This window comes from Schistocerca cancellata, chromosome 1 (assembly GCF_023864275.1).
Source record: "Schistocerca cancellata isolate TAMUIC-IGC-003103 chromosome 1, iqSchCanc2.1, whole genome shotgun sequence".
Lineage (NCBI taxonomy): Eukaryota > Metazoa > Arthropoda > Insecta > Orthoptera > Acrididae > Schistocerca > Schistocerca cancellata.
Window position 1 is genome coordinate 1,287,165,452 of NC_064626.1, and position 17,043 is coordinate 1,287,182,494.

The 17,043-nt window shown below is 40.8% G+C and overlaps 1 protein-coding gene across 1 annotated transcript in view; it reads right to left on the minus strand.

The window, feature by feature from the left end:
* LOC126095157 (lysosomal alpha-mannosidase-like) overlaps positions 1-17,043 on the minus strand; it is a 229,223-nt gene that overhangs the window by 133,678 nt on the left and 78,502 nt on the right. Inside the window, exon 6 of the mRNA XM_049909883.1 lies at positions 662-798. Within this exon, the coding sequence (XP_049765840.1) occupies positions 662-798 (137 nt within the window). The remainder of the gene's footprint in view (positions 1-661; positions 799-17,043) is intronic.

Below are 17,043 nucleotides of genomic sequence, written 5' to 3' on the forward strand. Positions count from 1 at the left end.
ATGGCTGTTAGAAGGCGGGCAAGTTCTTTCACGTACTCTGTGTAGAATACTAATGGTAAGCCCTTGAAAGTCTTTGTAGAGGTTGCTTTTGGTCCCGGTATTTATAGCCCTACTTGGAATTATTTTTCAAGAAAAGAGAGATATTGGTAATGACAAAGGACATGAATGAATAAATGTATTGTGAAAGTACAATTCTTGTAGGTTGAGTTTCCCCAAAACATGATTCAGTAACTCAGTAGTGAATGGAAGTATTAAGAATAAACTAGTTTCTTCATTTTTAAATCACCTAAAATGGAAATCATATATTTTCAAATGTGGTTGAACTAGGTCATTTAAATGTATGGTGAGGGTTTATAATTAATTTCATGCTCCCACTGTAGTCCAAAACTTTTATTAGCTATTTCATGTAATTCCTTGTTTGATTAGAAAATTTTTATAGCTTTTGAAGTTCTCTTAGAACCAGTGAATTTATAATCAATACAAAGAAATTCATTGGCAGATATAGTTAATGTTTGTTTAACTTGCTACAGAATATATACCATCACATCAAAACAAAATTTTGTTGATATCAAAGTCAACTCAGTGCCAGCCCAAAACTTTTTTGTTGTACCTTTATAAGGCACTTAGATGATTTTTTTTATAAAGGCTATCCATCTCTTACCCTTGAATCCACATTATAATCAGGACTGTTAATGTCATCAATAATTGGTTCATCATTGCAGTTAATATCAAAACAGAAACCAGATGGTGGAGAATATGAGCCATTGAAAGCCACAGTAAAGAGGCGGGATGCTGTACCTGAAATATATTTTACCTCTGTTAGCCTTGATCACATTTCTGAAAAGAAATATAATCTTGTAAATATTAGGAAAAAGAAAAGCTGGGTAACTGTTTTAGTCTTACATCATTGTTAAATTACAATGCACTTCAAAAACTAAATCCCCAATTCATGTGAAAACTCCTAAAGAAAACAGGATGATACTAAGATACTTAATTGGACCCACTACTCACTGGTGCAGATTCATGAATATATTCAAAATTTTCTAACTGTGAGCACAGGGAACCTTCTGTTTAATGAGAATCACATATTACAGAGAATATTCTACTGAATTTCACTATGATAAACTGACAAACTGCATTTAGCAGCTCCACCACTGGAGGGAGGGGGAGTGAGGGAAAGGGAGCTGGAGAGGGGAAAGAAGGAGACAGAGATGAAGGGACAGGTAGAAGGAGAGGGGGAGAAGGAGATAGATGGAGGGATGGAGAGAGAGAAAGAAAGATGGAGGAATAAAGAGAAGGAGAGGGCGAGAGATGAAGATAGTGAGTGAGTAAGTAAGAGAGAGAAAGAGAGAGAGAGAGAGGCAGGGAGATAGAAGGTGAAAAAGAAGTGGATGAAGGGAGAAACATGACAGCATGTATCCCAAAGTATTCAGATTCAATTCTGCATTAAAATTCTTATTGCTACTGTTTGTGTGTTTTATTGCCACTGCACTTCTAGCTTTTTCCAAGAATTTGTTACTTCATGAATCCATGGTATGAGATAATCATATAATAGCATGCATACGTATATGAATATGGTCTCCTTAAAAACCCAAAAGAAAATAACATGTTTTGGAATGCAAGTCAGGAAGAGTACCTTCACAGTTAAGTCCACAGATCAACTGAATGATTCCTTTATCTAAATGATAAGGAACAAGTTAGTTTACAGGGTATGTATACATGATTAATGTTTACATTTATGAACATATTATTTTTCATTACTATTTATACAGCAACTGTTACTCTTAAAAAGTAATTTTTTTACAGCTTACCAATTTTTAAACAAAAATTCATTTGTGGAACAGGTTGAATTGTCCAAAAGAAGTGATTATATGTTAGACACTTTGTGACCTGTCAGATACAAAATGTCAGATGCTTTGCTACCTGCAGCCATTTTATGTTACTGAGTAATTGAAAAAATTTTGTTGCTATGTTCTGAATTCTTTTTTTAACTACTGACAGCTTTGATAATGGGAAATAAAGGTCAGCATTCTCTCTAATGTTAAAGATATTGACATCACTATTCATCTCAAATTGTTATGATGATTTATGATTAATTTCACTAGGGAAAATATACAATATTATACATACTGTACTACACTACACCTAAATTTAAAGAACATTAGAAGTAAAACATTTGAGTAACTTACCAAATAGGGTACAGCAATTTGACAAACTTCACTCAAAAATTGACCAAACAATAACAAGAGTTTTAATATGGAAGTAAAACATTTCAGTAACTTACCAAATAGGGTAAAATGATTAGACAAATTTTACCCAAACATTGGCCAAACAATAACAAGAGTTTTAATACATTGTATAAAGTACATTATCTAATTCAGTATGATAACTAAACAATGGAAAGTCCAGGACAGGACGTAACAATACCAGAGATGGAAAGTTGCTACTCACCATATAGCGGAGATGCTGAGTCGTGATATGCATGATAAAAAGATTCACGCGCTCATAGCTTTCGACCATTAAGCCTTTGTCAACAGTAGACACACATACACAGTGCACACACACACCCTCACACAAATGCAACTTGCACACATGTCTGCAGTCTCAGAGAGCTGAAACTACTCTGCAAGCAGCAGCACTAGCACCAGTGCATGATGGAGTGGCAACTGGGTGTGGGTAAGGACAAGGCTGGGATGGGGAGGGGGAGGGATAGTATGGTGGTATGGTGGGTGTGGCAGACAGTGAAGTGTTGCAGTTTAGGTGGAGGGCAGGAGAGAAGGTGTGGAGGGGGGAAGGGGGGGGGGGGGGGGGGGCAAGTAGCGGAAAAGAGAGAAATAAGCATAAAAATAAAAGTTATTAAAAGACTGGGTTTGGCGGTGAAATGAGATCTGTGTAGTGCTGGAATGGGAACAGGGAGGGGTCTGGATGGGAGAGGACAGTGACTAATGCTGGTTGAGGCCAGGAGGGTTATGGGAACATAGAATGTATTGCAGGGAAAGTTCCCACCTGCTCAATTCAGAAAAGCTGGTGTTGTTGGGAAAGATCCATATGGCACAGGCTGTGAAGCAGTCATTGAGATGAGGGGTATCATGTTTGGCAGTGTGTTCAGCAACAGGGTGGTCCACTTGTTTTTTGGCCACAGTTTGTCGGTGGCTGTCCGTGCTGACAGACAGCTTGTTGGTTGTCATGCCTACATAGAATGTAGCACAGTGTTTGCAGCTTAGCTTGTAAATCACATGACTGGTTTTGCCTTTGATGGGATAGGTGATGTTAGTTACCTGACTGGAGTAGGTGGTGGTAAGAGGATGTATGGGACAGGTCTTGCATCTAGGTAAGGGGTTGAGAGCACAGGTTGTGTAAGGATGGACGAGTATATTGTGTAGGTTTGATGGACGGCAGAATACCACGGTAGGAGGGGTGGGAAGGATAGTGGGTAGGAAATTTCTCATTTCAGGGCACGATGAGAGGTAATCAAACCCTGATGGAGAATGTAATTCAGTTGCTCCAGTCCCAGATGGTACTGAGTTACATGCTTCCTAAAGTCCATAAACCCAACCACCCAGGACGCCCCATTGTGGCTGGTTACTGCGCTCCCACTGAGAGAATCTCTGCTCTCATAGACCAACACCTTCAACCTATTACCCGGAACCTATCCCCATACATAAAAGATACCAACCATTTCCTCGACCAACTCTCCACTGTTCCTTTCCCTTTACCACATGGTGCCCTGCTCATCACTATTGATGCCACCTCCCTGTACACTAACATTCCTAATGCCCATGGCCTTACTGCTATCAAACACTACCTTTCCAGATGCCCTATGGATTCCAAACCGACAGCCTCCTTCCTAGTCTCCATGACCAACTATATCGTCACCCACAATTACTTCTCCTTTGAAGACATTAGCTACAAAAAAATCCACGGTATGGCTATGGACACCCGCATGGCACCATCCTATGGTAACCTATTCATGGGCCATCTAGAGGAATCCTTCCTAAAAAACTAGAATCCTAAACCCCTCACCTGGTTCAGATTCATTGATGACATCTTTGGTATCTGGATTGAAGGTGAGGACACCTTATTCACATTCCTCTAGAACCTCAACAATTTCTCCCCCATTTGTTTCACCTGGTCCTACTCAACCCAACAAGCCACATTTCTAGATGTTGAACTCCACCTCAGAGGTGGCTACATCACTACCTCCATCCATGTCAAACCCACTAACTACCAGCAACACCTCCATTTCGACAGCTGCCACCCATTTAATACCAAGGACAGCCTCACCGCCCGTGGTCATCGCATCTGCAGTGATGAGCAGTCCTTCTCTAAATATACTGAGGGTCTAACTGAAGCCTTCACTGACCATAATTATCTTCCCGTCCTTGTACAAAAACAAATCTCCCTTGCCTTATCTTTCCAGTCTCCCACCACCTCCCAGAGTCCCACAGTTCGGCTACAGCAGTGCATTCCCCTCATAACTCAGTACCATCCAGGACTGGAGCAACTGAATTACATTCTCCATCAGGGTTTCGATTACCTCTCGTCGTCCCTGATCAGAAATGTCGTACCCACTATCCTTCCCACCCCTCCTACTGTAGTATTCCACCGTCCACTGAACCTACACAATATACTCGTCCATCCTCACACAACCTCTGCTCACAATACCTTACCTCATGGCTCATACCCCTGTAATACACCTAGATGCAAGACCTGTCCCATAACTCCTCCCACCACCATCTACTCACTAATATCACCTATCCCATCAAAGGCAGGGCTACCTGCGAAACCAGTCATGTGATCTACAAGCTAAGCTGGAACCACTGTGCTACATTCTATGTAGGCATGACAACCAACAAGCTGTCTGTCAGCATGAACAGCCACCGACAAACTGTGGCCAAGAAACAAGTGGACCACAGTGCTGAACACACTGCCAAACATGATACCCCTCATCTCAATGACTGCTTCACAGCCTGTGCCATATGGATCTTTCCCACCAACACCAGCTTTTCTGAATTGAGCAGTGGGAACTTTCCCTGCAATACATTCTATGTTCCCATAACCCTCCTGGCCTCAACCTTCGTTAGTCACTGTCCTCACCCATCCAGCCCCCTCCCTGTCGCCATTCCACCACTACACAGCCATCACTTCACTGCCACACCCAGTCTTTTAATTTCTTTTATTTTTATTTTTATTTCTCTCTTTTCTGCTACTTACCCCCTCCCCCCTCTGCACCTTCTCTCCTGCCCTCCGCCTAAACTGCAAGACTTCACCATCCGCCACTCCCACCATACTATCCCTGCCCCTCCCTGCCCCAGGCTCCTCCTTACCCCCACCCAGTTGCCAGTCCATCATGCACTGGTGCTAGTGCTGCTGCTCGCAGTGTAGTTTCAGGTCTCTGAGACTGCAGACATGGAGTAGCAACTTTCCTTCTCTGGAATCAGTAAGATAATTACTACATCTGCATAGATTACACTTCAAGCCACCATATGGCTCTTGGCAGAGACTTCCCTGTACCACTACTAGTCATTTCCTTTCCTGTTCCACTCACAAATAGAGTCAGGGAAAAATGACTAACTATATGCCTCCATATGAGCCCTAATTTCTCATATCTTCTCTCTGTGGGCCTTAAGCATAATGTATGTCAGTGATAGTAGAATCATTCAGCAGTCAGTTTCAAATCTACATGGATCTACATCTACATCTACATGGATACTCTGCAAATCACATTTAAGTGCCTGGCAGAGGGTTCATCGAACCACCTTCACAATTCTATATTATTCCAATCTCATATAGCGCGCGGAAACAACGAACACCTGTATCTTCCTGTATTAGCTCTGATTTCCCTTATTTTATCACGGTAATCGTTCCTCCCTATGTAGGTCAGTATCAACAAAATAATTTCACATTTGGAGAAGAAAGCTGGTGATTGGAATTTCACGGGAAGAGTCTGTCGCAACGAAAAACGCCTTTCTTGTAATGATTTCCAGCCCAAATCCTGTATCATTTCTGTAACACTCTCTCTCATACTTCGCGATAATGTAAAACATGGTGCCTTTCTTTGAACTTTTTGATGTACTCTGTCAGTCCTATCTGGTAAGGATCCCACACCACGCAACAGTATTCTAAAGGAGGATGTCCTGCTAATAAACCGCAGTCTTTGTATAGCCTTCCCCACAACATTTTCTATGTGTTTCTTCCAATTTAATTTGTTCATAATTGTAATACCTAAGTACTTAGTTGAATTTATGGCTTTTAGATTAGACTGATTTACCATGTAACCAAAGTTTAATAAGTTCCTTTTAGCACTCATGTGGATGAACTCACACTGCCCGTTATTTGGGGTCAACTGCCACGTCTTGCACTGTTCCGATATTTCTTCTAAATCGTTTTGCAGTTTGTTTTGATCTTCTGATGACTTTATTAGTCGATAAATGACAGCGCCAACTGAAGCTGGCTGTTCAGATTGTCTCCCAAATTGTTTATATAGATAAGAAACAGCAAGGGGCCTATAACACTACCTTGGGGAACGCCAGAAATCACTCTGTTTTGCTCGATGACTTTCTGTCAATTACTATGAAGTGTGACCTCTCTGACAGGAAATCACAAATACGGTCACATAACTGTGATGATATTCCATAAGCATACAATTTCACTATGAGTCGCTTGTGTAGTACAGTGTCAAAAGCCGTCCAGAAATCCAGAAATACAGAATCGATCTGAAATCCCTTGACAATGGCACTCAACACTTCATGTGAATAGAGAGCTAGTTGTGTTTTGCAAGAATGATGTTTACTGAACCCATCTTGAGTATGTGTCAATAGCCCATTTTCTTTGAAGTAATTCATAATGTTCGAACGGAATATATGTTCTACAATCCTGCTGCACATCGACGTTAACATTATGGGACTGTAATTTAGTGGCTTACTCCTACTACCTTTCTTGAATATTGGTGTGACCTGTGCACCTTTCCAGTCTTTGGGTATGGATCTTTCATCGAGCAAACGGTTGTATATGATTGTTAAGTGTGGAGCTAATGCCTCAACATACTCTGAAAGGAGCCTAATTGGTATACAGTCTGGACCAGCAGACTTGCTTTTATTATGTGATTTAAGTTGCTTCACTACTCTGAGGATATTTACTTCTACGTTACTCATGTTGGCACCTGTTCTTGATTTGAATTCTGGAATATTTACTTCATATTCTTTTGTGAAGACATTTCGGAAGGATGTGTTTAGTAACTCTGCTTTGGCCACACTGTCATCGATAGTATCTCCATTGTTATCGTGCACATATGACCAAAATCTCTTAGGATTTTCTGCCAGGTTTCGAGACAAAGTTTTGTTGTGGAAACTGTTATAGGCATCTCACACTAAAGTCCGAACTAAATTTCGAGCTACTATAAAAGATCACGAATCTTCAGAATTTTGCATCTGTTTAAATTTGGTATGTTTGTTTCGTTGTTTCTGCAACAGTGTTCTAACCTGTTTTGTTTACCAAGGAGGATCAGATCCATCATTTGTTAATTTATTTGGTATAAATCTCTCAATTGCTGCTCATACAATTTCTTTGAATTTAAGACGCATCTGGTCTACACTTATATTGTAAATATAAATATTATAAAAGCCTACAATCTTTGTCTTACTGTTAGTTCTCCAACACATGTAACTAAAACTAGTGTCACTCTCCTTGATCAGGTATGTGTAAACATAGACAAGTGTACATCAGAAAACTTTGATACCGGCTATAATGACCACCTTTCACAATTACTGACCATACCTGTAAATCACATTTCAACCAGTATAGAAAATGTTATCCATAAATGGATTTATAGTGGGAAAAATATTGAATACTTCCAGTACCTAATCAGCGAACAATCTTGGAGAGAAGTATATGATACCTCTAATACTAACAAAAAGATGGAACTTTTTTGAACATTTTCAAGCATAATTTTGACATAGCTTTTCCACAAAGGAAAGTTATTTCCAAAAGCACAGATAGATTCAAAAACTGGATTACACCAGGCATCAGAGTATCTTGTTAAAGGAAGCGGGAACTTTTTCTGCAGTCAAAAACTCACAGCAGTCCAGAATTTATTAATAATTTCAAAAAATACAAGCTAGTTTTGAAACACATCATAAAGGAGGCAAAAATTATGGAAAATGACAAATATATTATGAAGTCATCCAATAAAACTAATTCCATGGGGAAAGCTGTGCAGGATCTTACAGGAAAGAAGACAACTCACAAAAATATTGTGATATCACATGATGGCAAGAATGTCACTGACCCTAGGGAAGTTGCAAACAGTTTCAGTTCTTACTATGCAACTGTTGCTGGGAAATTAGTGAAGGAAAAATTTGGAAATCCACCTAATACAACATGGAAAGAACTTTCATCTATTGAAATGAATAATATATCCATGTTCCTCTGTCCAAAAAGCCCAACAGAGCTCCTAAATACCATTAATTCACTAAAGAGTAAGTACTCAACTGGTATTGATGATATTCCAGATTATATTATAAAAATAACAGCAAGACAAATACTTTAACCTTTATTGGACTTATGCAATTCATCCTTATCATGTGGTGTCTTCCCTCAGCAACTGAAAATGGCAAAAGTAATACCCTATATAAAAAAGGTGATCATCAACGTATGGGTAACTATAGGCCTGTATCTCTATTGTCAGGTTTTTCAAAAATTATTGAAAAAGTGTTCCTTTCAAAACTAATTAGATTCTTCGACAAGAATAATATTATTTCTGGATGTCAACATGGCTTCAGACCACAGAGATCAATTGAAACTACCACTTTCAAACTGATAAACCATGTCTTATATGCAGTGGACAACCACAGAAATATCTCAAGTTTATTCTTGGACCTAACAAAAGCTTTTGACATGATTTATCATTCTATACTCCTGAGGAAGTTCGAATGGTATGGTGTAAGAGGTGTGCCAAATCAGTGGATTAAATCATATTTGGAATATCGCTCTCAGGTAACTGAAATTAAGTACGTGGAGGAAATGAACTACAGATAGACCTTTCAGAACCATGTGGACTAAGTCATGGTGTCCCACAGGGCTCCATTTTAGGTCCCTTTCTTTTTTTGGTCTACATCAATGATTTCCCATCACACGTTAGGGATTCTGAACCAGTACTGTTTGCAGATGACACTAGTCTATTGATTGAAGGAAATAATGAAGAAAATCTTACTGCATCTGCAAAAGATGTGTCTGAATGGTTTACCAGAAACAGGCTAATAGTTAATCCCCAAAAAACGATACTCATGAATTTCCGCACTGATCAAAATAAAAATCCGGCACAACCTGAAATATTTATAGATAACCAAAACACTAGTGCTGTCAATGAAACTAAATTTCTTGGGATTCATATCCAGGAAAATATTAAATGGAACACTCATATCACAGCCCTAAATTCAAATCTAGCAAAAATGAGCTATGTGGTAAGAATTCTCTGCAACAGTACTAGTGCAGAAACAGTTAGGGCTGTATACTTTGCTCGTGTAGATTCAATACTGAAGTACGGTATCATTTTCTGGGGAAATGTACATCAGGCCATAATAGTTTTCAGGAAACAAAAGGCAGTTATAAGAATAATGAAACAAGTGAGCAGTGAAAATCATGCAAACCTTTCTTTAAAGATCTAAAGATCCTACCCCTTCCCTGCAGTTATATACTGAAAGTAGTCACGCATGTCAAGAAAAGCATACTGAGAAAAGAAAACCTTTTTCCTCAAAACAAAAGTGTCCATGATTACAGTACCAGGTCAGACAGTGACATACTTGTTAATCATTGTAACACCACATTATGCCAAAAAGGTGTATATCATGCAGGAACAAAACTTTACAACAGATTACCAAGACATATAAAATCTCTTACTGAACTCCAAAGCTTAAAAAGTCTGTGACACCCTACCTTCTGAAAAACTGCTACTATTCAATCTCTCAGTATCTTATGCAAGAAAAAATGTAATTTGTATCTTTAATTGTAGAAATAAGTTATAAATGTACAGTATTTCAAAAATTTGTAATTATTAACTGTATAGATCCAATTTGTCATAAAAATTTATAAAATGTATGTTTGACATTTGAAATCCAATAGCTAAAAATGTTTTCTGTCCAATATCCTGTGTACAATATATGTACTTAAAAACAGATTTATATGGACAAATAAATAAATAAATAAATATTAATTTGAAATGAGTGGAGATTGTCTCTCAGGAAGGTGTCAAGTGAATTTTTATCTGCTTTTTTGAATGGGTATGTTTTTTGCTTATTTTTGGAGGATTTGGGGATTACAATATTCAGTCTCAGTACATCAACACATCAACCCTGTGTTGTCCGCCCTCGGTAGCTGAGTGGTCAGCTCGACAGACTGTCAATCCTAAGGGCCCGGGTTCGATTCCCGGCTGGGTCGGAGATTTTTTTCTGCTCAGGAACTGGGTGTTGTGTTGTCCTAATCATTATCATTTCATCCCCATCAACGCGCAAGTCGCCGAAAGTGGTGTTTAATCGAAAGACTTGCACCAGGCAAGTGGTCCACCTGACAGGAGGCCCCCGTCACACGGCACTTCATTTCAACCCTGTGTTCACTAATCCCTGAATTGGTTTTGATGTTCGTTATTAACTCAGGATTATTTATTGCTAAGAGGTCAAGTGGGTTTTCACAACTGTTTACTATTCGCATGGGCTCATAAACTAACTGCTGAAAATAATTTTCAGAGAATGCACTTAGCACAATTTCAGATGATATTTTATGCGTACCGCTGGAATTAAACATATATATTCACCAACATATCGAGGGTAAATTAAAGTCACCACCAACTAGTATCGAATGAGTCGGGTACATGTTTGAAATCAAACTCAAGTTTTCTTTGAACCTTTCAGCAATTGTATCATCTGAATTGGGATTTAATTATTATTTTATTCTGATTGCCAACAATGACCTCTGCCCATACTAACTCACAGGAAGTATCTACTTCAATTTTACGACAAGTTAAACCACTTCTCACAGCAACAATCATGCCACAGCCATCTGTGTTTAGCCTATCCTATTGGAACACCATTAGGTTCTTCGCTAAAAGTTCAGCTGAGCTTATATCTGGCTTTAGCCAGCTTTAAGTGCCTATAACAATTTGAGCATCAGTGCTTTCTACTAGCGCTTGGAGTTCTAGTACTTTCCCAACACAGTTATGACAATTTACAACTGTTATACCAATAGTTCCTGTATCTACATTCTTCCTTTGTCCAGTCTGCACCCTTTGTGACCGAAGCCCTTCTTGTGTTTTCCTGAGACCCTCTAACCTAAAAAACCACCCAGTCAATGCCACTTAGCCCCTGCTACCCATGTAGCTGCCTCCTGCATATAGTGGACACCTGACCTGTTCAGCGGAACCCAAAACCCAACCAACCTTTGGCACAAGTCAAGGAATCTGCAGCCTACACAGTCGCAGAACTGTCTGAGCCTCTGATTCAGACCCTTCACTCGGCTCTGTACCAGAGGTCCGCAACCGGTCCTGTTGACTATGCTGCAAATGGTCAGCTCTGCTTTCATCTTGAAAGCAAGACTGGCAGCCTTTACTACTTCTGTTAGCCGCTTGAAACCAGAGAGAATCTCTTCTGATCCAAAGTGACACACATCATTGGTACTGACAGTGCAGTTGGCTGCACCCTGTGGTCTTCACGGCGTCTGGGAGGACCCTTTCCACATCTGGAATGACTCCATCCAGTATGCACATGGAGTGCACATTGGCTTTCTTACCCTTCTTGTCAGCCAAGTCCCTAAGGGGCCACATAATGCGTCTAATGTTGGAGCTCCCAACTACCAATAATCCCACCCTAAGCGATTGCCTGGATCTTGCAGGCTGAGTGGTTTCCTCTCAAACAGGAGAGGCGACAGCATCTGTCTCAGCGACAGTGTCAGCTACAGACAGCACCTGGAACCTGTTTGTCAGCCAACCCAGGGAGGCCTTACATCCGGCTGCCTGGGAAGTCTTTCACCACCTGCTTCACCCTGGGCCAACCTCCCACTCGACAACAGGTGAGGGGTCGGCCTCAGTGCGAGCATAACTGGGTCGGCCACCAGTGAGGACCGATCAGAGGACTCGGACGTGCTTGACGTCTGTCGGATCCCCACAGCCAGCCCACAACAGTGGTGCCCATCCACTGCAGCCTCAAGCTGTCTAATCGAAGCCATCACAGCCCGAAGCTGAGAGCGAAGTGTCACCAACTCGGGGCGGTTATCTAAATTTTCTCAGTAGTGTTCCTTGAAAAGAATATTGTCTTCCCACCAGGGATTGCTACTTGAGTTCCTGAAGCACCTCTGTAATATATGCTGTTTGAACCTGCAGTTGACAACTCCAGCAGCCCACGTCCGAACTGCTTTGATGTCCTTCAGTCCAGATCTGGTATGGATCCCAAACACCAGAGCAGTATACAGGAATAGGTTGCACTAACATCCTATATGCAGTCTCCTCTACAGGCGGACCACCCATTCCTACAATTGTCCCAATAAACCAAAGTCAACCACTCGCCTTCCCTACCATAGTCCTCACACGGTCGCTCCATTTCACATCTCTTTGCAGCTTTGTTCCCAAATACTTAAATGAGTTGACTGTGTCTGAACATCACAAGTTTGATCTTCCTACTCATCTGTATTAACTTACATTTTTCCACATTTAAAACTGGCTGCCAGTTATCACACCAACTGGAAATGTTGTCTAAGTTGTCCTATATCTTCCTAAAGTCACTCAACTTTTGCACCTTACTGTACACATGGTATCATATCAGAAAAACAAACACATATTGCTGCCCACCCTGTCCGTCAAATCATTTATGTATATAGAAGACAACAGAAGTCCTATCACACTTCACTGAGGCGCTCCTGACAGTACCCTTGCTGAGGTCTATCAAGATGGCATCGAGTATGCAAGCAGTAGTAAATCGCGCCATAGAAAACCGTATTACATTTAGTTTAAAGTGCATAGTCTGCCAAAACAGTGTTCATAGCGGTATCCGTTTGTGCTCTTTCTCACATATATGGATCCATCTATCGTGTATGAAGAACAGAAAAGTGATAAATCCGAAAAAAGAGATCTTGAAAAGACATCAGCAGGTATCAAAATCATGATCAAAATTCGAAATTGGTTAACAGCATGTTGGGTGTGAAAGGAGAAGAAAAGATGGAACAATATTATAAGATATATAAGGTTTTTTTTTTTTTCAGGAGACATAAGACTCAGAAGATTGAAACTATGTTGGATGGCACGATGTATTGATACTTTAATTACTTATACACATGAGGGTTTTGGTCATTGTGGAGCAGCCAAATGTACACAAAAGATTCAGGAAAACATTTATTTTTATAACATAGGAAGGACAGTGGAGAAGAAGATTCCCAGCAATGACAGATGTCAAAGAGTGAAGGTAAGTAACAAAACAGGTAGAGACCAAATGTAAAACATACGGCCTAATAACAACCTAGAGCCTGGTAAAGAGTTCTCAGGCTTCCTGCCAGGTGGTAGTGTCTTCAAACTGCGATGTTTTAGAGAGTGACATACTCATCATCTTCTGGCAAAGTGCCGAGACTTTGCCGGTCCCTCTATACCTGCGGTGTGCCCCCACCACCTGGCCAAAGGAGGATGGATCCAGAGGAGCCAGTGGGCGGGGTGTAGGGGGAAGTGGGCACACTGTTCATGTCTCTGTCAGAGCATTCCGGTCACCTCTCGCGAGCTGGACGGTTCTCGGTGCATTCAAGTGTATTGTGGCTAATGCACGATTCCAGGCCACGCTAAATTGATAACCTTCATCCCTGTTCACAAGATTCTCGTGGACCCGTATTTCTATCGATTCTTTAATGACACTGTTCCAATAGCTTCCAGCTCGACACAGCACCCTGGTGTTCTTGAAATCAAAGGTGTGGTTTTCATCGATACTATGTTGAGCTATAGCAGATTTCTCTGCCTGTACAAGTTGGATGCGTCTAATGTGTTCCTCGCACCTTTTCGAGATGCAGTGATGGGTCTGCCCAGTGTACTGTACACCACATTCGCAGGAAATGCTATATGTGCTAGGAGTATCGAGTTTGAGTGGGTCTTCAGCTGAGCCCAACAGCTCTTTCATCTTCGGCGGTGGCCGGAAGATGGTATTTATGTTCGATTATCTCAGTAGCCTCGCAATTTTGACTGATGGGGACCCTAAATATGGCAGAAAGTCAAGTCTCTTGTTATCTTCCTCTTCTTCTTCTTCTTCCTCTTCCTGAAATTTGTCAGCCTCTCTCCTCTTGAAGGCCCTACCAGTCTGTGTTTCACTGTATCCATTTTTCCAAAATACCTCTCTTAGGTGGTGTAATTCGTCTGAGAGGCTTTCTTTGTCACAAATGATGCGCACGCTATGTACCAAGGTGGTAAGTACTGACTGGAATTGCACCGGATGGTGGCAGCTGGTTGCATGGAGGTTGTAACGGAACATATGAAAGGCTTTACTGTACCGAAGTATGCGATACCCTCCAAATTCAACCAGTTTAACGAGTATTTATGAGTATAGAAAAGTTATTGTGTATGTTAACAATGATTGCATAACATGTCTCCATAAACAGTCAACCTATTAAATTATACTGAGCAACTGACCCACACAAAAGTTAATATCACTTGATCACTGATACAGCAAATGTCATCATGTAAATGCACTAAGTTCATCTTAAATAATTAATATGAAGTACAAAAAATAGTGGCCAACTTAGGTATTTTGGATCTCCTTAAATAAAAATCACCCAGTGAAACCTATTTGTTCACAAGGAGCATTTTCACTCAGTATTCATGTAATCAATCCTATTTTAGACGAAAACCAATGTAATTCTTAATAATTCATGTTATTTACTTATTTATGCAAATTAGAGAAGTCAATTGACAAACTTCTAAAAAATGGCCTTTTTGTAACAAAGAATTATTCTGTCAAGTCAACAAATTTGTCTGTCATTTTAATAACATGTTAAATTATGTCACTCGATGCAAATTAATAACTTTTCTGCACAAATTATGATAACAGATGTACATGTGATTTATAAACTATATCTCTTTTTAGTAGTTCTTTGACAATGTTATAAATACAAGCAGCAAGAAGGGTCAGGAGGCAGTCGGAATGTCACTTTGGTAAAGTGTGTTTGTGTGTTATTGTTTGAGGTGGATAAACAATGCAAAGAACATGTAAAGGAAGTACTACTTTGTGTTATGTCATGGTCTTTGGTGGACAGTGGAATTAAGATGGCCACCAGAGTAATAAATATTTGAAGTTTACATATTTGTTGGTTTCGCTCGTTCTTTATCATCAAAAGCATATAAAAAACACGGGACCTCATGTTTTTAACCCTAGACAACCAGATTTAGAGCCAGCATCAGCATCGAGACACGGCAGCGATCCAGCAAGTAGCAGCGATTACCACAACACAATGCAGTTTAATGGCGCCAACCTAACATCAAGTGCTAACAAGCTCCGTAAATGGGAGTGAAATAGTGCGATTATAGCAATTAGCAATATCTACGACTAGGCGACCATTACAAGATACAGGTCTGTGTGCATCTTCTTTCTATACACTGAATGGCCCAGCATGCCATCCGCATTCTTCCTAATCAGTATAGCCAGGAATGGAATACATGTGTTCTCCTATACTTCCATCATAAAGGTGATATTCTCACGTATTCTGCTTAGGTGGTCATAAACTCCTCCAGTGCCTGCCTACCATGCTGCAAGTCACGAGAGTATCATCGACATAGTGGAAGAGACGTATTTTGAAAAAATGGGTGCAGTGAAACACAGATTGGTAGGGCCTTCAAGAGGAGACAGGCTGACAAATTTCGGGAAGAATTAGAAGAAGAAGAGGAAGATAACAAGAGACTCACCTTTCTGCTATATTTGGGGCCTCTGTCAGCCAAAACTGTGCTGAAACACAGATTGGTAGAGCCTTTAAGAGGAGACAGGCTGACAAATTTCGGGAAGAGGAAGAAGAAGGAGAGGAAGATAACAAGAGACTCACCTTTCTGCTATATTTGGGGCCTCTGTCCGCCAAAACTGTGCTGAAACACAGATTGGTAGGGCCTTCAAGAGGAGACAGGCTGACAAATTTCAGGAAGAGGAAGAAGAAGGAGAGGAAGATAACAAGAGACTCACCTTTCTGCCATATTTAGGGTCCCTGTCAGCCAAAATCGGGAGGCTACTGAGAAAATTGAACATAAATACTGTCTTCTGACCACTGCCGAATATGAAAGAGCTGCTGGGGTCAGTTAAAGACCCACTCAAACTCAACACACCTAGCATATATAGCATTGCCTGTGGATGTGGTAAACAGTACATTGGTCAGACCCAACACTGCATCTCGAAAAGGTGCGAGGAACACATCAGACGCATCCGACTTGTACAGGCAGAGAAATCTGCTATAGCTCAACATAGTATCAATGAAAACCACACTTTTGATTTCAGGAACACCAGGGTGCTGTGCCGAGCTGGGAGCTATTGGGAAGCGTCATTAAAGAATCTATAGAAATATGGGTGCACGAGAATCTTGTGAACAGGGATTAAGGTTATCAACTTAGTACGGCCTGGAATCCAACATTAGCCACAATATGCTTGAATGCACCGAGAACCGTCCAGCTCGTGAGAGGTGACCGGAATGCTCTGACAGAGACACGAACGGTGCGCCCACTTCCCCCTACACCCCGCCCACTGGCTCCTCTGGATCCAGCCTCCTTTGGCCAGGAGGTGGGGGGCACACCGCAGGTATAAAGGACCGGCATCTGCAAAGTCTCGGCACTTTGCCAGAAGATGATGAGTATGTCACTCGTCAAAATGTAGCAGTTCGAAGACACCGCCATCCGGCTGGAAGCCCGAGAACTCTTCACCAGCTGTATACACCTGGAAAGCATACATTCACAACCTATATCTTGTGTCTGTGGACGTTTATGGACCTCTGTCTAAGTCTAAGAATGGATTTTGTTATGTTTTTGTGGTGACTGATGTATTTTCAAAGTTCATA